Source organism: Miniopterus schreibersii (assembly GCF_964146895.1).
Source record: "Miniopterus schreibersii genome assembly, chromosome: 11".
Lineage (NCBI taxonomy): Eukaryota > Metazoa > Chordata > Mammalia > Chiroptera > Miniopteridae > Miniopterus > Miniopterus schreibersii.
In genome coordinates this window covers 68149381-68170939 of record NC_138111.1, presented here as the reverse complement: position 1 = coordinate 68170939, position 21559 = coordinate 68149381, and the positions used below count along the sequence as shown (strand labels likewise).

At 42.5% G+C, this 21559-nt stretch overlaps 1 protein-coding gene across 8 annotated transcripts in view; it reads left to right on the top strand.

Moving 5' to 3' along the window:
- Positions 1-21559, top strand: part of CDK20 (cyclin dependent kinase 20) — a 43045-nt gene that overhangs the window by 11766 nt on the left and 9720 nt on the right. For 6 of the 8 annotated variants that reach the window (XR_013999935.1, XM_081152493.1, XM_081152498.1 and 3 more), the window contains 4 exons: positions 2811-2848; positions 9447-9610; positions 10004-10122; positions 17923-18132. Coding sequence is in view for 7 of the 8 variants with exons in the window: in XM_081152493.1 (XP_081008619.1) it covers positions 2811-2848; positions 9447-9610; positions 10004-10122; positions 17923-18132 (531 nt within the window). In the remaining variant the exon portion in view is untranslated. The remainder of the gene's footprint in view (positions 1-2810; positions 2849-9446; positions 9611-10003; positions 10123-17922; positions 18133-21559) is intronic. The other 2 variants (XM_081152494.1, XM_081152496.1) reach the window with 2 other exon arrangements.

Here is a 21559-nt window from a genome sequence, read left to right as displayed (position 1 = left end):
TTTCAGAGAGAGGAAAGGAGAGGGAGAGAGAGTTGAAACATCAATGATGAGAGATTCGTCATTGATCGTTTGTCTCCGGCACGCACCCGACTGGGGATGAGCTGGAAACCTGGGCATACAAACCAAGATCTCCTGGATCTTAGGTCAGTGCTCAACAGCTGAGCCATGCCTGGCCAGCTGTCCTGAGGATTTTAAGGGTAGAGATTTTGGGGGAGGTCCCAGGGGAAGAACTCATTAGAATATTCAGCAGCTTTCCAGGCATGTCCTTTCAGGGTTGTGGTTGCCACTGACTTTTTCGTCAGCACCAGGGCAGGGGGTATTAGTTAGTGCAGCTGGTCCTAAAGTTAGTGTTGGTGTCGCTCATCTGGTTTTGCTGCTTTTCTGGGCCTGGAGCTGAACTACAACTGAGGCCTAGGTGTTATCTCTAGGGCGGAAAGGTCAGGGGGGTCCAAACCACAAGACCAGCGATATGCTAAGGGAGGAAAGGTCACCCTGGGGATGAGGTCCCACCCTACAATTGTCTGTTGCTAGGCACCTGGGGCTTTCCACCCTGGTGACCTTTTGTACCTGCTCATGTCTGCCTAACTGCCTACCACACTCTCAATAAATATTTGTTGAATAAATTTTAAAATAATTTATTATTTTTACAAAAAGATTAATAAACATAATTCCCTGAGTTCTGTAATTATAATTTTAAATGTATCAAGTAAAATTCTGGGTTTTCATCCCCATTTTTACCACTAAGGTAAGTACCTCAGTGGGTACATTGTCCATGGTCATCCAGGTAGCCCTGCACGGAGATGGAATTGGATCCCTGGCTGCTTCCACAGCAGCAGGTGGGGATTGACCTAGGATCACAGTATAGTCTGAAAGGGGTAGTTCTTAATACCTTTTTATAGCAAGAACTTCTCCAGGTCCTACATCCCCTGTTAGGTACAATGAGTTCAGTAATCCCTACCTCAGGGTGTATGGTTAAGGCCAGGTTCAGAGGGATCCTTAAAGGTGGGTAGGACCTATTTTGCAGGTTACATTACACATTATAATTCTATATGTGGGAAATAAGATCTCAGTTGTGTTTTGAACTGGGAACTGTAGAAAAAGGAAATGAATAAATTTTTTTGGCTGGTTTGATTTTGCAAAATATAAACATTACATTCCTACCTGCCAAATAGGTGTGTGTTCTTTTAATCCTTACCCGAAGATATGTTTTTTATTTTTTAATTAATATTATTTTTTAAATTTCTCACCTGAGGATATTTTTTCCATTGCTTTTTTAAAAAAATCTTATTGATTTCAGAGAGGAAAAAAGAGGGAGAGAGAGAGAAACATCAATGATGAGAGACATTGATCGGCTGCCTCTTGCATGCACCGTGCTAGGGATCAAGCCCGCAACCCAGGTATATGCCCTGACCAGGTATCAAACCTCTTGGATCATAGGTTGATGCTCAACCTCTGAGCTATGCAGGCTGGGCTCCATTGCTTTTCAGAGAGAGTGGAAAGGAGAGAGAAAGAAACATCTCTGTGAAAGAGACACGTCGATTGGTTGCCTCCCGCATGCACCCCAACCTGGGCTAGGGGATTGAGCCTGCAACAGAGGTACATGCTCTTCACTGGAATCAAACCCAGGACCCTTCAGTCCGCAGGCCAACGCTCTAACCACTGAGCCAAACCAGCTAGGGCCTGAGGCTATGTTTTTATTTTCTTTAGAGAGAGAGAAACATCAATGTGAGAAACATTGGTTACCTCGCATACATGCCCTGACCCAGGATTAAACGTGAAACCTAGGTATGTGCCCTGACTGGGAACTGAACCTGCAACCTTTTGGTTGTAATGCTCCAACCAGCGGAACCACCCAGTCAGGGCCAAAAAAACTTCTTAAGGGCTGAGAAACTTTGATCTAGGTGAGCGAGGGCTATGGAAATGGGAGCCTGGGCTCAGGTAGGATGGTCATTATGTCTGCCAGGGCCTGGAAAGCCACGTATCTGGGATAGGACCCTCAGTGGGACTGGGCCACAGAAATCTCCAGTGATTCCCACTGAAGCTGTGTAGGCTACAGAATCCAGGGTGGCGGAGGCCAGGAAGTTCCAGAATCAGGTGAGGGCCTTGCAGGTGCCACCTGAGCCTCTTCCAAGTGCTTCTTCTGAGGGTAGTTTGTAGAGCAGGGCCCATACAGAGCCCTCTCCTTGTCAGCTGTTCCATTCCACCATCTTGGCATCTCTAGGACATTGCTGGGGCCAGTGCCTTAATTTGCTCCATCACAGCAATCTTCTTACAACCTGCTGCTCTGCCCTCATTTCCAATCTTGCCTTCTCCCAGCAGCCAGAGTGATTTTCCTAAAACACTGTTTGACCCACCACTCCTCCATTCACAATTCTCAAGGAGCCTCTTACTGTTTTTGCCATTATGACTTCTGGAAAGTGGTGTGAGCCAGTCTCCAGCTCCTTTTCCCAGAACTTTATGTTCTAATTAAGGCAAATTACTCACTGTCTCACTCTTTTGAATCTGCACAAGTGGTTCTGTCTCTCCCTGGAGTGCTTCAGCCATTCTTTTAGGGTACAATGACCCATCCTTTAGGACTCGATCAGCAATCATTTCTGAGCTCCTTGGCCCCATTGAATTGGTCATTCTCTCCTTTCTCACTCTTTATTTGGTGGTTTTTATTTGAATATGCCCCAGGAGGAGTTTTCTTGAGTGCAGGCACTGGGACTGGGACTGATTTAGCTGTCTGTCCCCTTCACAGGGCCTGGCAGCCTGGGTGCTAACTGCATGGTGACTGAACAGCTATTCTGTTCTCTCCCCTCTTGTTCTAGGTCTGGAATGAGGTTTCAGGGACCAAGGAATTGTGGAGGTGAGTGAATGAAGGAAGAGCCAAACGTGGTCAAAACAGTGTCCCGAAAAGTAGAGACGGGTGCTCTGGATACATTTTTTGAGCACTCACTGTGTTTCTAGCTTTGTTGAGTACACAAGAAGTGATAGTCCCTACCAGCAGGGAACTGCTCTCTCATTGGGGGTGTAAGACTCTTTTTTATAGTATACTGAAATGTAAAAGATTTTATTAATTGAGTTGGAGGTTAATAGAAGGCAAGGGTACCAAGCTAAGGGGAAGAAATGTACAGCAAATGAACACAACTGACTAATAGGAGACAAATCAGCTGACAACTAAACCACTTTTATTTCATCTCTGGTGTAGCAATATAGCTATATAAGCATGTATGATATTAGAACTTAAATAAATTTCAAAAAAAAGTTGAAAATAAATATTTTAATCATTAAATTATTAAATTTTTCTTTCCTATTCATTTCTCCTTTGGAACCTGACATCTTTCCTTTTGCCTCAAGATGTAAGTGTCAGATCTTCTACCTCTTGCTGAATATAGGACAGACTATATCCTTGACTATCAACTAGGATCTATGCTTAGTTTTAATTACTTGTGATGGAAAACAGCTGTTCACACATGAAAGCTCTTCCAAACATGGAGGGAATCTTTGCTTGATGGTTTTAATTTTAGGATAACATTTCATTGAGGTATTTTATAATTCTGCAATGCCAGTCTTACCATATCTAGTTTTCAGTATCACGTAACATTGTTGGTTTTGTTGCTTTCATTTTTTATTGCTAATGTTTAGAAAAATGATGTCAGTCTCTTTAGTCACTTTTAAAGTAAGAGAGCTTTTATTGGATTTCAGTCTTTATCTCAATTTGGGGAATATACTGTAGATGTAGCATTTAGTTCTGGAAATTTATTTATCTATAGGTAAGTGGACGAGATTATGTCTTGCCAGATGTGATTTTAAAATACGTTGTGTCGCTAGGAATAAATGAATTGACTCATGGATTGGTGCAATTATTTGTTGAAGCCCTTGCAGAGCAAGGTTCACTTGTTAAAATGGGTAGGATGCCAACCCTAGACCCTAGTCTTTTTCTCTTCTTTGCTGATAAGCTAGGACAGGAATTTCCATTTGAGTGATATGAGTAAGTATATTTTGGTCAGCAGTTCCAAAAAACCAAAACTCTTCAGCAGCTTATCCCCTGACCTCCACATGTATGTCATATGTTACCATGTCATGCTTCCAGGTTCCTCAAGTAGATTGTTCAGCTGTCTGCAAACCAAGTCACAGGCGGGTTTTTGGTTCATTACTATTTCATAGTGTTTGGTGCTAACCTTTTTTTAGCATAAAGTTATTTCTTGGGATGCTACCCATGTTCTTAAAAAAAGCGCTGTGTTTATGTTTGTGGGGCTGGGACAATAGCATTGCAGGAGCATTATCACATACACGTGTCATTTCTGGTACTGTGCCTATCATAGTACCAGGCCCCAAAGCTCTCCAGACTCATAAAATTTCTTATGGACACAGTAAATAAATGTGGCTAACTGGACGTGTATTTTGACTCTGTACTTTATAATTTAAATTGAAAAGGCTGCAAGTGACTTATTTAAATGCTTCATGACCTTTTTAATTCTGTCATTTCTTCAACACACTAGGCATTAGCTTTTGGTTAGAAGTAAAATTGCAAATATTTTCTTTTGTTTAAGGTACATAATTTCTATTGAGTATAGTAGATTGTTTTGTTATTAATTGCCATCTGTGAAAGGTTTTGGTGGGTGATATTTTTCACTTGATACATCATTGTATTCCAGAGGCATATCACATACTTTACTCATAGTCATACTTTATCCTTATTGACAACCTTTTTTATTGTCAAATCATTTGATTTTCTCATTTCTCCTGAATATTGGTCATGGGTCCTCCTTATGGTTTGATGTATAATGGCCTTAAATATGTAGAAATAGACTCCACTTCCACAAAGAAATGTGTCATCTCTCCTTTTTCTTAAACCACATTATCTTCTTGGTCTAGCTTTTATTTTCACACTGTTTAGATTGAGATATGGATACAAGAAATTTCCCTTACCTCTTATTTCAACTAAAAGAAAATCAACAGCCTTTAGGAATGGTGATATGAGGCAGCTGACACTCGGCCTTAGAGTCTAGGAGATAAAACGGATGTTGAAGACTATGATGGAGCTGAGAGCTCATTCCTGTCTAAAGGGTACATCTCTGTATGGCTCCAGACAAATTTTATCAGGTGGGAATTTGGGTTCAGTATAGCTAGATCTGCTTTTACCTGATTTTTACGTGAGATCTCCAGGTTTTTAAGTGTTGGCAGCTAGTTCATATGGGCCATTTCAGTGCAGGCCAAACAATATAATCTGGGGTCCAATTCTGCCCACAGTCTGCCAGTATGCTACTTCTGGTACAGGGACCAGAGTTTCAGCAAGCACAGGAAAACCTTTATCCAACACAGGCACTCTGCCTTTCTCAGTGTGTTAGAAGGTCCCTAGTGCCTGCATAAAGCCTGGCACGTACGTGGTCAGTGACTGTATATGGCTTTGATGGACAGAAATTCTTTCTGCTGTATTTGTTTAGGCCGTGAGCTATGAGCCAGTTATTTCCTACCCGACCTTGTTCTTTCTGTGAGATGTGAGTGCTGGACTAGAGTCCTGCGATGCCACATCAGCTCTGATAACTGGAATGTTGAAAGCCTCTGTCACGGAAGCCTCCCTAACCTTCTTCCAGCCAGATGTCCATTCTCCTTGTGCTCAGCTCCCATGGCACCATAAGCTACCCCTTCTGAAACTTAGTATTTCTCCCCTCAATTTCAGTTTTGCTTATCTTCCTCCTAAGCACCAGCTGAGAGTGCCTCTAGGGCAAGAACTATGTCTCACCTTGGTGCCCACAGACTAGGTGGGGGTTCAGTATTCTCTGCAGTGTGGGTGACCTAATATTTCATCATCAACAATCTTATGATAGTGGTACTATCAGAGAATTGACAGTATTCACATGCAAGTTAAGAATGCAGACTCTTGGAAAATGGTGGATTAATGACCTCTGAAAATTTTCTCCATAAAATCAATGAGAAAACTGACACAAATTGTCAAAATCAACTTTTACAGAACTCTGGAAATTAACCAGAGACTTACAATAGTCTAGGAAGTGTGTATTCAAGAAAAAAAAGGCTTAATCTCAGTAAGAACAGCAAGCTTTCACTTGCCCTATTCCCATAACCTCCCTCCAACTCTATGATAGCCTTGAATGCCAGTAGCTCACAATCACAGTGTACCAGGAACCTGTCACTCCATAAGGGGGATTAGAGAGACTTCAAAGCCTCATTACCAGAAAATTGGCATTATTTGACCTGTCTGGTGTTTCCTGGAAGACCTCAAGCTGGCTCTCTTTATTTTGCCTGACTTGGAGTTCATCCAGTGTGAAACCTTGGGGCATTTGTCAAAAACAGTTACAGACAGCTGATTAACTTTGTGGCTGTCAGAGCTGATGGATAACAGTTAAAGAAACAATAGGTTAACCAAAAAAACCCCAAAAAGCTGGGAATATGATATCCTTAGGGATTTTGGAAAGCTCAGATATATTCCTAGAAATCTAGAAGGTCTTGTGCACATGCAGGGCTTTGTGCTAACTCAAGAAAGACCTAAGAGGGCTCTAAGCTCACACCTCTGGCTGACCTTGAGGTTCTGTGAAGGAAGCCAAGGATAAGGCAGAGTAGTCAGCTGCCTGGTTGAGTGCTGAACATGTGCCCCGACATATACACAGAGCCTTTGGCAATGACTGGGAGTCTTAGTGGTTCTAGATGTTTAGGAAATCTCTGTCTAGTCATTAGTGAGCACTAATTTAACTGAGCAGAGACTTAAGTGGCCAGACATAACAAAGAATACGGACTTATCAGAATTAGTTTAGAAACATCACTAAACAAACAATAATAACAAACAGCATAAACAGTACACCTGGGGGGAGGGGAATCAGATTTCCAGAGTTCCACATTACCTATGTCATGTAAAATCTTCAGTTTTTAACAAAAGTTACAAGTCATGCAAAGAGAAAGTATGGCTAATATGCAGGAAACAAAGCACACAACAGAAACTGTCTGCGAGGAAGCCTAGACATTGGACCTAGTAGAAAAAGACTTTATAAATCAGCTGACTTAAATACAGTTGACTCTTGAAAAATGAAAGTCCATGCATAACTCTTGACTCCCCCAAAACTTAACTACTAATAGCCTACTGTTGACCAGAAGCCTTACCGATAACATAAATAGTTGATTAACACATATTTTATATGTTATATGTATTACTATATTCTTACAATAAAATAAGCTAGAGAGAAGAAAATCATAAAGAGAAAATACATTAACAGTACTGTACATATTTATTGAAAAAAATCTGCTTATAGCCCTGGCCGATGTCTCTCGGTTGAGTGTTTTCCCATACACCGAAAGGTCGCTGGTTCAATTCCCGTTTGGAGCACATACCTGGGATGAGGGTTTGATCCCTGGTCCGGGCTCAAACATCGATGTTTCTTTCCCTCTTCCTTCCTCTCTCTCTAAAATCAATAAAACGTATTTTTAAAAACCCACTTATAAGTGAATCTGTGCAGTTCAAACCCATGTTGTTCTAGAGTCAACTGTATGTCCAAAAAACTCGAGGAAACCATGTGAAAAGAACTAGAGGAAAGTAGGAGGACTATGTCCCATTCAATTGAAATATCAATAAAGAGAAATTACAAAAATAAAATAGAAATTATGGAGTAGAAAAGTACAATATCAAACTAAAAATTCAAGAGTAGATTTCAGCAGGTGAACTTGAAGTTAGGTCAATTGAGATTATGCAGACTGAGGAACAGAATGAATATAAAGATAAAAAAAATGAATAGTGCCTAAGAGAGCTGTGGGACACCATCAAGTGTGCCAACAGTGCATAACAGGAGTCCCCAGAATGATAGGAGAAAGGAAAAAGGAGGAAAGTATTTAAAGAAGTAATGACTGAAAACTTCCCAGATTTGATGAAAAATGTTAATTTACACACCCAAAAACTCAATGAACTGCAAGTAGGATAAACTCAAAGAGTTTCACACTGAGATATGTTATAATCAATCTTGAAAGCCAAAATCAGAAACTTGAAAGCATCAAGAGAGAAACAATTCTTCATGTATCCAGGACCCCCAATGAGATTAACGGTTGTTTGTCATAAAAAACCATGGAGCCTAGAAGGTATTGAAATAAAAAGATTGTAACCCAGAATATTGTATCTAGCAAAATGGAGAATATTAGATATTTCGAGATTAACAAAAGCTCAGGGAGTTTGTTCCTAGTAGACTTGCCCTGCAAGAAATACTAAAGGGAGTCTTTCAGATTGAGGGCATGAGACAGGAACTTGAATCCACATGAAATACAGAGCACTGTGAAGTGACTATATAGGCATATGTAAAGGGCAGTATAAATTATTTTTTGTAATGTTTTCTGCTATGTGAGTTAAGACGGCATAAGCCAAAACTGTAAATCCCTTTTGGGTACATGATGTATAAAGATGTAATTTGTATGACAATAACAGCATGAGGGGGAAAGAAATGGAGCTATACTGGGGCAAAGTTTTTGAATACTATTGAAGTTAAGTAGTTATTAAAACTAGATTTTCATAAGTTAGTTTATTTCAGTGTAAATAAAATGTGAATTTTGTTTGTCCTGGCTGGTGTGGTTCAGTGAGTGGTTAGAGTGTCACGGGTTTGATTTCTGATCGGGGCACATGCCCGGGTTTTGGGCTCAATCCCCAGTAGGGGGCATGCAGGAGGCAGCCAATCAGTGACTCTCTCATCATTGATGTTTCTATCTCTCTCCCTCTCCCTTCCTCTCTTTGAAATCAACAAAAACATATTAAAAATAAGAAATAAGCAAAATGACATGTAAATACTATTTTATTAGTAGTTACATTGAATGTATATGGATTAAACACTCCAGTAAGAAGGCAGAGACTGGCAGAAGGGATTAAAACTTCATACTGACTATAATAGACACAGTTTACATTCAAGGGCTCAGGTTGAAAATAAAAGAATGGAAACAGATATACCATGCAAACAGTAACCAAAAGAAAGCTGGAATGGCCAAGCTAATATCAGACAAAATAGACTTTAAGACAAAAAGCACAGGTTAATCCATCAGGATCTGAAATTTATAAACATATATGCACCTAACAATAGCAACAGAATACATGAAAGGCAGATGGAATTGAAGGGAAAGATAGACAATTCAACAGTAAGAGCTGGATACTTCAAAATATTCAGAGCTGCATGACCTTGGGTAAGTGTTTGCCACTCTCTGCCTCTCTGTCCTCGTGTAGAGTGGAGATCAGGACCTATGTCACAGAGTTGCTATGCATATTGGGCACACACAAAGCACGTACACCTCACATGGTGCGTACTCACTGTGTCATCTCATCATTTTTCCCATTTAACAGTAGAGGAAACTGAGGCCTGTGTAGGCAGAGTGAGGTGTTCAAGCTAATAGGTGGTGAAGCTAGGAATTAAAGCTAGGCCCATTGACCCCATAGTACCTCCTGATGACTTCTGGCCTGCCTGCAGCTGTGGGTCTATTTTCAGGCAGCTGTGTCTGAGACGCTGGTCCTCCTGTAAAGACTCCCAGATGACTCCAGGCACACGAACGTGGAAACAGTACTATCTCTGCAGATCTGAGCTGGAGTTCCGAGTGGAATCTGGGCGCCCAGAGAAGGACTTCGTCTGCAAAGCCATGGCCGGGCACAAAGGTATGGCTCGCGGGGTGCAGTAGCTGCGCGCTTGCCCCCACTCACTCTCCCGGCTCTGTCTCGTGGGATTCTGTGTTTCAGCCAGAGTTGGAAAATGCCACTTGACGGGTACGTTCCGTGCTGGGTTCGACATCTGTGTTAAGTCACTGACAGTCACTGTAACCCTGTGAGGAAGGGTCATTACATCTCTATGGGGCTGGTAGGTTGTGGGCAGTCCTGGGGTGAAACCCGAGCTGTAGATCGGAAGCCCTAGCCCTTTCTGCCCACTGCTGTCTCCGAATCAGCGCCTGCTGTGCTGCTGAGAGAAAGGAGTGCCTGTCTCACCTGCCCTTCACAGGTCGAGCGTTCACCTTCCGGGCAGGAGTGTCCATTCAAGGCAGTGTTCTCTTTCAGGAGAGATAGCCAAGCTGGCCTATGTCTCACCCCACAAGTACTGCTTTGACGGGCATGAGAAGTCTGTGGTGTGCACTGCGTCCTCAGATGGCACCGTGCGGGCCTGGGATCTGCATGAGGTGAGTGTCCTCGGTCTCACTTAACCATCACAGGCAACTTCTGAGGTGAGGAGTGGGGGCCCCATTGTACAGATGAGAAATTTAAGTGACAAGAGACTCAGTCGCCACCCTGGGCACCGCTTGAAACTGGAGTCTGAGTGATCACAAATGACACGGCCCGGCCTTCCCGCTGCGCAGTGCTGTTTGCACCAGGGGTGGCAGCTGCCCTGCTCAGTGCCGTGGTTTCCACAGGGACGCTGATGCTGGCCCTCCAGCGGCTGTGTCCAGGGAGTGGGAGCTCTTAGTCATCCCTACATGCAGGCTGGGTGTTAAAACCTTTCAGCTTGATTAGTATTTCATGTGTTGTTGGCGCTTATAGTTTAAAAGCTCTCCTATCCGTTCTCATTTGATTCTCACAGCACCTGAGCAGACTACTCAGTGTAATTATCACCCTAATTTTATACAAGTGTAGACTGAGCCTGGAGAGGGGGTGTGACTGAGTCTGTGGTCCCCTGCAAATTCAGAGTTCTGCCTGGACCACACATTAGATGTAGCCCACCCTCCTGTAATGGGTCCCTTCCTGGAAAACTAGGTTACTTCATGTTTCTGGACTCCCTACATAAGTACAGGCACCCCTAGTACCTCATGGTGATGGGGGTGCTTATCTCTCTGTGGCTCAGTTCTGCTGGAAGTGGAGGTTCCTTTCACATGAACTTAGTGTACAGAGAGCAGGGAGGTCCCCAAGCAGGGCCCCTGGGGTCCCCACCTAACTCCCCACAGGTCACCTCTCTTCTGGCCCATGCAGAGGGCACCCTGGCTCTTAGCAACCTCTGACCATGATCTGGGCCATGTCCCGGGCCTTCCTTTTCAGTCTACGTGAGTAGCTGGCTAATGGGAGTTGCATTCTTGTACCCCTGTGCCAGCCTTGGGTCACCACTCTGCACAGACTTGACATTAGAAACAGGTGTGACATGAGAGAAAATGGGTGTGAGCTGTGTTTCTTTGGTGATGGTAGGTGGTGCTTTAAATGGCCTACTGAGATCTGAGGCCACTGGTGGCTGTTGATGTGTGAGTGAGTCTCTGAAAGTCCCAAATGGATCCCAGCCCAGGATTCCAGAAAGATGCAGGATTCCAGACTGGCTCCTATAAGGGACTCCAGGACTGGGTCAGGACTTGGAAAGGGAAAATCAGAGGGGCTGCGGAAAGGGCCAAAGCAGTTTTGGAATGAGTTATGGTTATCACTTGTTTTGCTTTTGAATCATGAAAGTGAAACTGTCAAGGCTTTTATATAACAGGAAAAGTGGGACTAAAAGATACTTCGTGAGAGGTGAAAAACACACCTCCTGCTACTTTTCTCAGGTTCTTTTCCTAGAGGCAACCACTTTTTTAATCATTTCTGATTTTAGTGTTCTTGGTGGCTATCAATTTATTGATTTTTATATTTGATTAATAGATTTTGTTTCTTGATGTGTATACTTTAGAGATTGTCTTTTGACTGCCTGCTTTACAGAAACATTTTTAATTTCTAAGAACTGTTTATTGTTCTCCGATTGCTCTTTTTCTGTTTAAAGGATACAGTCATTTGCATCATTTCTCTTTCCTCCATGCTCAGCTTTTCAGTTGTTTATCTTGGTTTTTCCCTGTCATGTGCTTGGTTTTTCTTACACACGATGATGTTTGACACGTAATGTCCAGTGGTTGATGGGTGTAGGTGGCCGGCCTGTGTTCATTCCATTTGTGTTGCCCACTTTCCACAGGCCTCTCCTGGAAGAAGCCTGCCTCGGGCCATGGATGCATGGCCATCGGCAGGCTTAGGGTTAGGGGCTCTTAGGTAAGAAGAAGACCTGAAAGCTGGGTGGTTTCATAGTTGCCAAAACAAAAAGGACTGACTTGAACCAAGAGAGCTTTGGTGCGGGGGTCAGCACTTTTCGTGTGAGGGCCAGCTAGAAACATCTTAAGCTTTGCAGGCCGGGGGCTCTGTCACAGCTACTCAGCTAGATTGCTGCAGTGCAGAGGCAGCCACAGACAACAGGAAGACAAAGTACTGTGTTCCAATAAAAGTGCATTGTGAACCTGAAATACGAGTTTCATGTAATTTTCCCATCCTGAAATATTCTTTTGATTTTTTTTTTTTAAACTAAAGTACAAAATAACAAAATGGGCAGTTGCTGGTTTTGGCTGCAGCTTACCAAACTCTCCTTTAGTGTGTGGTCTGTTGTTTCCAGAGTGAGACTGTTTCAGGGTGGCGGAACCTTCTACACCCATTCCGCCATGCTTCCCAATCTTAGTACCCCTATGAGCATTTGCTTCAACCTTATTTTTTAAAAGTTCAGTCATTTGGTTGGAATCATGCAGTATGTGTTCTTCTCAGGTTGGCTCCTTTCACTTAGCGATATGCACTTATAGTAGTTCCCCCTTAATCCACTGGAAATACCTTCCAAGACTCCCTGCGGGTACCTGAAACTGTGGACAGTACTGAACCCTATAAATTCTAAGTTTTTTCCTATATACACATACCTATGATAAAGTTTAATTTATAAATTAGGCATGGGAAGAGATTAACAACAACAATAAATGGAACAATTATAATTTTTTTACATTTTATCTTTAGTTCAATAATTATTTTTGTATATGATTGGAAGTAGGATTTGCCTGTTGTTTTTTCCAGCTAGATAACCTCAGCATCGTTTCCTGAATAAACAGTCTTTTCTGCACTGACTTACAGTTCCCCCTGTTTTATATATCAGTTTTTGTTTATGTTCAGGCCTCTCTTTGACCTCTTTTCTGCTTTATTTATTTGCATGGTGGTGTGCTGCAGTTTTGAATATCTGTGGGGCAGAGCCTCTTCACAGTTGCTCCTTCAAAATTTTCTCACAGTCATTCTTCCCTGTGAACCCGGAACCATTGTTTTGACATCTAAAACAATCAAATGTATTCTGATTGATGTGCATTACTTTTATAAATCATTTTGGAAAGGGCTGACGTTTTATAGTGTATTAAGTCTTCCTATTGAGAATCATGGGCTATTTGTGTTTGTTCAGTTCTTATGTTGGTAAGTCAAGTCTTTGTGAAGAGAGTAAGTTTAACATGAGGTGTAGAGGATTCATTTTGTTGTGAATAATAGCTGAGAAGCCTCTAAGTAATACGCTAGTAATAGCATAAGAATGGGATATTTTTTCTATTTCTGTTTCTATCTTGATACTGTGAGTATGAAGGAAAACTACTGATTTTTGTATTTGTATCTTACATTATCCAGTTACAATAGTTTTTTAGGTGTTCTATATTTAAAATTATATCACCTGAAAATAATGTATTTTCAAATATTTGTGTTTGTTATTTTCAGTCCTTACTCATTAGCTAGGGCTTCTAACATCATATTGATTAGTAGGGGTGGGCATTTCTGTTTTGTTCCTGATTCTTTTCTAAGTATGCCTTTAGTTTTTGTCTCTTGATTTTTATTTTATTGTGATAAGAACACTTAACATGAGATCTACCCTCTGACCAGATTTTTTTTTATTGTCCAAAATATTACAGATGTCCCTTTTTCTCCCCATTGTCCCCTTCTGCCCCTTCCACCTTCCTCCCCAGTCCCTCACCACACCATTGTCTGTGTCCTTGGGTTGGGTTGTGCATATATGCATATAAATTCTTTGGTTAATCTCTCCACCCCCACCTTCCCTCTGAGAATCGTCAGTCTGATCCATGCTTCTATGTCACGGAATCTATTCTGTTCATCAGTTTATTAAGTTCTTTAGATTCCACATATAAGTGAGATGATGTGATGTTTGTCTTTCTCTGCCTGGCTTATTTCTCTTAGCATAATACTCTCCAGATCCATCCATACTGTCCCAAATTGTATGAGATCCTTCTTCTTTACAGCTGCATAGTATTCCATGGTGTGAATGTCCCACAGCTTTTTTATCCACTCACCTACTGATGGGCACTGGGGCTGTTCCCAGATCTTAGCTACTGTAAATTGTGCTGCTATGAACATAGGGGTGCATATATTCTTTCTGATTGGTGTTTTGGGTTTCTTAGGATATATTCCTAGAAGTGGGATCACTGGGTCAAATGGCAGCTCCATTTTTAATTTTTTGAGGAACCTCCATACTGCTTTCCATAGTGGCTGCACCAGTCTGCACTCCCACCAGCAGTGAACCAGGGCTCCCCTTTCTCCACACCCTCACCAGCACATGTCATTTGTTGATTTGTTGATGGAGCCATTCTGACAGGTGTGACTGACCAGATTTTTAAGTGCACAGTAACCATAGACCCAGTGCTGCTTGGCCAATCTCCAGAACTCATTTGTCCTGCATGACTAAAACTTTATACCCGCCTGCCAGCAGCTCCTGTTTTCCTTCCCAACCCCTGGCAAGCAGCAACCAGTCTGCTCTCTGCTTCTATGAGTTCGACTATTTTAGTACCTTATAGAAGTGGAATCCTACAGTATTTCCCCTTCTGTGATGGGCTTATTTCACTTAGCATAATGTCCTTAAGATTCATCCATGTTGTCACATGTTGTAGGATTTCCTTCTTTTTAAAGGCTGAACATTTTCTTTATTCATCCATCGATGGGCATTTAAGTTGTTTCCATGTCTTAACTCTTGTGAATAATGCTGTAGTGAGCATGGGAGTGTGGATTCTTCAAGATCTTGATTTCAATTCTTAGAAAAAATACCTAGAAGTGGGATTGCTGGATTGTATTTTAATTTTTTGAGGAACCTCCATGCTATTTTGTGCAGTGGCTGCACCAATTCACATTCCCACCAACAGTGCACAAGAGTTCTGATTTCTCCACATCCTCACCAACACTTGTTATTTTTTTAGAACAGCCATTCTGACAGGTGTGAGATGGTATCTCATTGTGGTTCTGATTTGCATTTCCCTGATGATTAGTCACGTTGAGCACTGTTGGGCATTTGAATGTCTTAGAGAAATATCTGTTCAAGATGTTAGCCCATTTTTAAATCAGGTTGTTTTATTTTGGTCTTGAGTTACAGGAGCTCCTTACATATTTTGGAAATTAACCCTTTATCTGATAGTTTGTGAATATTTTCTCCCATTCAATATATTGCCTTTTTATTCTGTTGTTTCCTTTGCTGTGCAGATCTCTTTTGAATTTGATATTTGCTTTCAGTGTCTGGCAAATATTATCTAGTATTTAGAGAGATGTTACTTAGAGATTTTATATGTATTTTTAAAAAATATATTTTTATTCATTTCAGAGAGAGGAAGGGAGAGGGAGGGAGAGAGATAGAAGCATCAATGATGAGAGAGTCATTGATCGGCTGCCTCCTGCACGCCCCCCCTGGGGATCGAGCCCGCAACCCAGGCATGTGCCCTGACTAGGAATCGAACCGAGATCTCCTGGATCTAGGTCGATGCTCAGCTGCTGAGCCACGCCCGGACGGGCATAGAGACTTTAAAAGTCAGGAATGGCTGTCGAAATATGGCAACAGGTTCCATTAATTTGGGGGCATTTATTCATTATTTTCTATGGCTCCCAGTTTTAACTTGAAAATATAATAAATTATTTGAACTGTCCTTGCATTTCTGGAACCAACCCTAACAGATCATTGCACTGTGTTGCCCATATACATATGCGTGTGTCACACACACATGTATTTAATATATTGCTAGGGCTCTGAATAATAATACTTAAACACTTCTAATCTCTATTCATGTTATATATGTCTATATTTTGTTGCTAGTTTTACAGAATGCATCAGAGAGCTTTCTAACATTTTTTATAACCTGAAATAATAAAAGGAATATTATAGGAATTACACATTTCTTAAGAGGTGGATTGAGCCGTTGGTGAAGTAGCTGGGCCTTTTGTCTCTGCCTTTTCAGTTCCCTCTATAGCTCCTCTTCTCTCCAGGTTTTTACTTGTTCTTGTCAAGTTGAATCACTTATATTTTGCTAGAAAATTGTTTCTTCTAAACTGTCAAGTTTAGTGCCTTAGCACTGCCTTTGCCAGCGCGGTGCCCTCCCCTTGCTTCTGGCTGCGGAGCAGTCCTTCCCACGCTCACTGTGGGTGAGTCTTTTTGTATAGAATCACTGGATTCTATATAAGTTTTGTCATCATTTTTCCATTATTTATTTAACATTTTTGGGGTCTATATTCAGGAATACATTTTAAAAATATTTATTTATTTGGAAAAGTCATGACAGTCTTTTTGAAAAAAATAAATGAAAGCATGGCGACATTTTGCAGTCACCTTACAGATTAGTGACAGGTCGGGATGCCACCAACACTGCAGCTTTACACAGCCTAAGGGTCAGAGATTTGAAAGGCTTGTTAAAAAAACCCAGTCAATCATGCCACTCCTGTTTCCCCAATGCCAGAGGAAATGATGTTCCCCAAATTAGGGGGTAATGGTTTTGCTTTTCTCCTCCTGCCTCCGCACAGAGTAACCTTGCTGTCCCAGAATAAGGGCATATATTGTTTATATTATTATAATTACATCAATGCTTTTCACGGGCCATGAGGTAAACTAACATTTGCTTTTCCTGCAGTCAATTATTATTCTTTTAAAACATTTTGTTAGTTTTCAGTGTACTCACAATATTTGTCTCCATGTTTTATTCACTGTTCCCTGAAGAATTCTAGGGCTTGAGTTTGTCTTTTTCTAGCATTCAAGTACCTGGTACCACCAGCAGCCTCCAACTGCCCCAGCCCCACGTCTCTCTTTTCCATGCCACATCCAATGGAGTCCGGGCCCCGGGCTGTCACTGGTCAGCATCTTCCTGCCCTGTTCTGCTGGCTGCTGGTTCCCATTCTGAAATAGGAAGGGGAGTTTAACTGCTCCTTTGCTCACTTCATGCCACTAACCACTGGTAAATGCCCTGTGTCTTCTGAATCTCGACATTGGCCCAGCAACAGGCCTGAGCTCCATCCTGGTGATGGCATAGAGCTGAGCACCAGAAATCCACTGCTGACTTGTTGACCTGAAGGGAAGAAAGAAACTAGTGGAAGAATACTGAGATCTTATAGGTGGAAAAAGAGATAGAGACCATGGTAAAGAGATAACATATGGTAGAAAAAGGATCACAGTAACCCCAGATTGGAAAGAAACCTTGTGTGTTAGCTCTAGGAGACTTGGAAACAGTGGCTAGTGGATTGGTTCTTAGATGCTGTCTTAATGTACTGTGGGCCCCTGGCACTAAGGCTTTTGACCTCTCCAATCCAGTTCTCAGAATCCTGGGAAGAGCCCATGGAATCCACCAAGCTTGGGCCCTTTGTTTCTTCTGGGTGTGGGCCTGGGCCTGGGCCAGAGCCAGGGCTGGCAGTGGTGGTGCTCCTGGGATCACCGTCGGGAAGCAGTGTTCAGGTCAAGGCAGCTGCAGAATGCAACACAAACCATTCATATCCACAAGCCCCATTAGCTTATCTGTGAAACCGACTACCCAGGACGGAGCGAGATACTCTCTCCCTGTGGAGGTTTTGTGTGCAGCCATGGGTGGCCAGGTCCCAGCTGGCTGTGTAGTGTTGGATCCTGCCTCCCTGCCCAGCCTTCCTCAGCTGAGCTGCAGGTCACCACTGGAAGTGCAGCAAACATACTGGCCAGTGTGCATGCAGGACCCCACCCTTGGTCCACCTGGTGATGCCACCCAGCCCTGCAGAAGTCTCCATACACCCACACTGAGCCACCTCCATGGTATTCTCTGCCATGCTGTTAGTCCTGTGAGGGTGGGGATGGAGCCCTTTTCATCTGCATGTCCCAGTATGTGCGGGGTGAGGGCTGAATGGAAAGAATGTGTGTTTATGAAATAAATGGGCCCTATATTAGTTGTTATATTAATTTTGTCATTGCCCAGGGCACAGAGATCTGGTCGAGTCCTCTACAGCCTGCTGCTCTGGTGAATTTGGTAACTTACCCTCAGCTGCAGCTGGTTGTCACTGTGGACGAGCAGGGACTAATCAAAGTGTGGGAAGCAGCGAATGGGTTGGAGTCAGCTTCCTTCTGCCTACCTACACACTCGTCTGCGTTGGAGGCCTGTGATCATCCGGAGGGCCCCCTCCTGCTGGTGAGTGATGGGGCTCTCAGGAGCGTCTGTGGGTGTGAAACCAGACAACAATGGGTCCTGGCTGCCTGTCACTACTTGAGCCAATTAAGCAGAGACAGGGTTGAATCATAAATGAGCATTTATTCCAGTATTGCCAGCAAATTGGGAGAGCAATAATGTTCATCCATGAAAATCTGCTCTGCTGCCCCCACCCCCCCAAGCCAGCTGCCTATATTGGGTAGAAGGTCAAAGATTACATGGGAAAGTAGGAATTACAGGCACAGGGAAGCAGGCAAGGTGGGCTGAGGGTCTCAAAGGGCTGGTGCCTCCAGGACTCCATTGTTTAGGGAACAACGTTGTTAATCTTTCCATGATGATGGGCAGTTCTCAGATAAGGAGAATAGACCACATTCCAAGGGTAATTCCCATGTCCTGGGGCATACAACCCTCAGCCCGGTTAGAAAGTGCTTTTTCTAATTCGAACAGAACAATCACAGTTAACAGAGCATGATCAATATTTCTTATAACTATAGCTAACAATCAGTCTACAGAGCATGGTCAACATCTCTGCCCCTAACAGGTGTTAGCTGTCTCCAAGCCAAGGGCACAAGAAAGCTGGAGTACAGCGCCCTGAAGGGTTGGAGCATTGGGTGGATTATCAGTGTTGCAATCTCACAGTAAATCTGGGCTGGAAGAAACAGTCCTTGCACCTGCTGCAGCTTAGCACTCCTGTCACCTGGTCGGAGTAAACGAATATCCTTTCTGGAAAATGATAACGTTATCCCAGGCCTCACATTACTTCTCTTTTCAGATATAGCATTCAGCACACACTTACAGCTAACTAGGGGATAAGAATAGTACCAACTAGCCCTGGCCAGGTGTCTCAGTTTGTTGGAGCGTCATCCTGTACACCAAAAGGTGGCAGGTTCAGGTCCTGGTGGGGGCATGTACCTGGGTTTCAAGTTTGATCCCCGGTTGGGGCGTGAATGGGAAGCAACTGTTTCTCTCTCACATCAATGTTTCTCTCTCCCTCTACCTTCCTCTCTCTCTCAAATCAATAAAAACGTATCCTTGGGTAGGAATTAAAAAAAATAGTACCAACTAGGACTGGCAGGATAAAGAGCAGACCATGTTGAGAGAGCCACAGAGGCTTCAGATAATGCGGCTATTAGACACGGACACTGAGACACCAGTGTGTGCTATGATCAGGGAGATAAAGCTCAGCAGAGAACTTAAAACTATGAAAAATGACATAGACACAGACAACAGCAGGGTGCTTACCCGCAGGGACGGGTTGTGGGGGGAGGTAGGAGAGGGTTAAGGGGGAATAAATGGTGATGGAAGGAGGCTTGACTTTGGGTCAAGTCAATACAATATACAGATGATGTATATAGAATTGTATCCCTGAAACCCATATAATTTTATTAACCAATGTCACCCCAATAAATTCAATAAAATTTTTTTAAAAGCTATAAAAAATGACATAGTGATTTAGAAAAGAACCAAGTAGAAACTCTAGAACAGAAAAACTGAATACCAAAGGTCAAGAGGTCAGTGAATGGATTTGATAGCAGGGTGGACAGTGGAACCACAGAGATTGGGGAGGCAAGTGGAGCTTGTGGGCACTGGCGAGTTCTGCTTCTTAGCTTAAGTGGTGACATGAATATTTTCTTTTTAATAATTTATCGAGCTCTACATTTATGTTCTGTGCAATTTGCCATATGCATGTTATATACATCAATTAAAAAGTTAGAATATGGAAGAGAATTAGTGAAGTGACAGATAAAAGGAATGGTTGAGAACGAAACAGGGATTCCAGAGTGGTAAGTGCGGAAGAGAGGGCAAGAGACTGGGCCAGAGCTGCTTAGACATCACTGGGACACAGGCCGCGAATCACCCGCGGCTCGTGTGTGAAGGCAGCTTCTGATTCAGTCGGTCCCTGGGGATTCCTGAGATGCTGACTTTTTAACAGGCTTCTTGGGAATCTTAGTGCTTCCAGTCCCTTTGAGGAGTAAGACCATAAAGGATCCATGAAGAAATCCTGTATTTGATATTCCATGAGTCGGCGAGGCTCCCCTTCTCTGTAGTCTTGATGCGGAAGGATGGCCTGGCTGGGCACCAGACCCCTGCTCACATGTCTCTTGAATTATGTGAAAATGTTATTTCCCTGTTTATGTTTCTGTTGAAAAGTCTACTGGTACGCTGACTTTTCTTGTTAGACACTTCAATTTTTAAAAGCAAAAGCCTTAAAGATATTTTGAAATATCTGAAGTCTAGTTTTATTGTGACATGCCTGCAGTGGTCATCCTGCGTCAGCTTTCCCAAGAACATATGAGCCTTTCAGTACACAAGCTCAGGCCTTTTATTTCTAGAAAGTTTCACTGTATATGAATTTTAAATATTAATCCATTAATGAAGTTTTCCTTTAGGAACTTCATTCATGCTTATTAGATCTTCTTGCCTGTCTTCTCGGATGCTTTGCGATCATTTTAGCCTTTCATTCTGCTTCTCCTCTCTCCTTTTGTCTTTCCCTTCCCTCCCCTCCCTGCCCTTGTTTGTTCAGTGAAGTGTTTTCTGTCTCCGGTTTATTATCTTCATTTTTGAAGATATGTTTTTATTGATATATTTTTTTAGAGAGAGAGGAAGGGAGAGAGAGAAACATCTATCGGTCGCCTTCTACATGGCACCTTGACCAGAGACTGAACCCGCAGCCTGGCCTGGGCCCGGACCTCTCGGTGCACGGGACGACGCTCTGCTGGCCGAGCCACTCCAGGCAGGCGAGGGGACTTCTCTATCAGTATCTTTCCTGAATTAATTTAGCTCTTATTTCATATCTTGGTGTGTGTTTTTGTCCATTTCCTTTCTGAATGTTGAATTCAGGGTGTCCGTTCAGATGCTTATTTTATGACATCTAACCCCTGTCCATGTGGCTACAGATCTCAGATTCCTGGTTGTCCTTTGGGACAGTTTTACCAGCTAAAATGTGTTGCTTCTCACTTTTTCTTTTCATGACCTTGTTTGAATGTTGTCATTTTCTGTGCGTTTTGAAGTTTTTATGTTTTCTTGACAGTAAGAATAGGTGTTTTTACATCAGTTGAACAGAAAGTCCAGGCTGTGTTCCATGGGCACATGTCTGTGGAACAATGTTCTTTTAAAGCAGTAGGTGCAGGACAGGCTGTTAGGAAGTGGAGCACTTGGCCGTTAGGGAAGAGAAATGAAACCACTCCCACATCACTTCATCTGTAGAAACACATTTAGAATAATTAAAACTAAATGTAAAAGGCAGTAATAAAATTATCTGGGGAATATATAAGTGGTTTTTAAAATCAACCTGGGATGCGCCTGGCCTAATAGGCAAGATAAAACCTGGAATTGAAAAAATACACAGATTTACCTAAAAAATTAAAAGTGTCTGAACTGTAGAGTATTATAAAATTAAGACACTGTA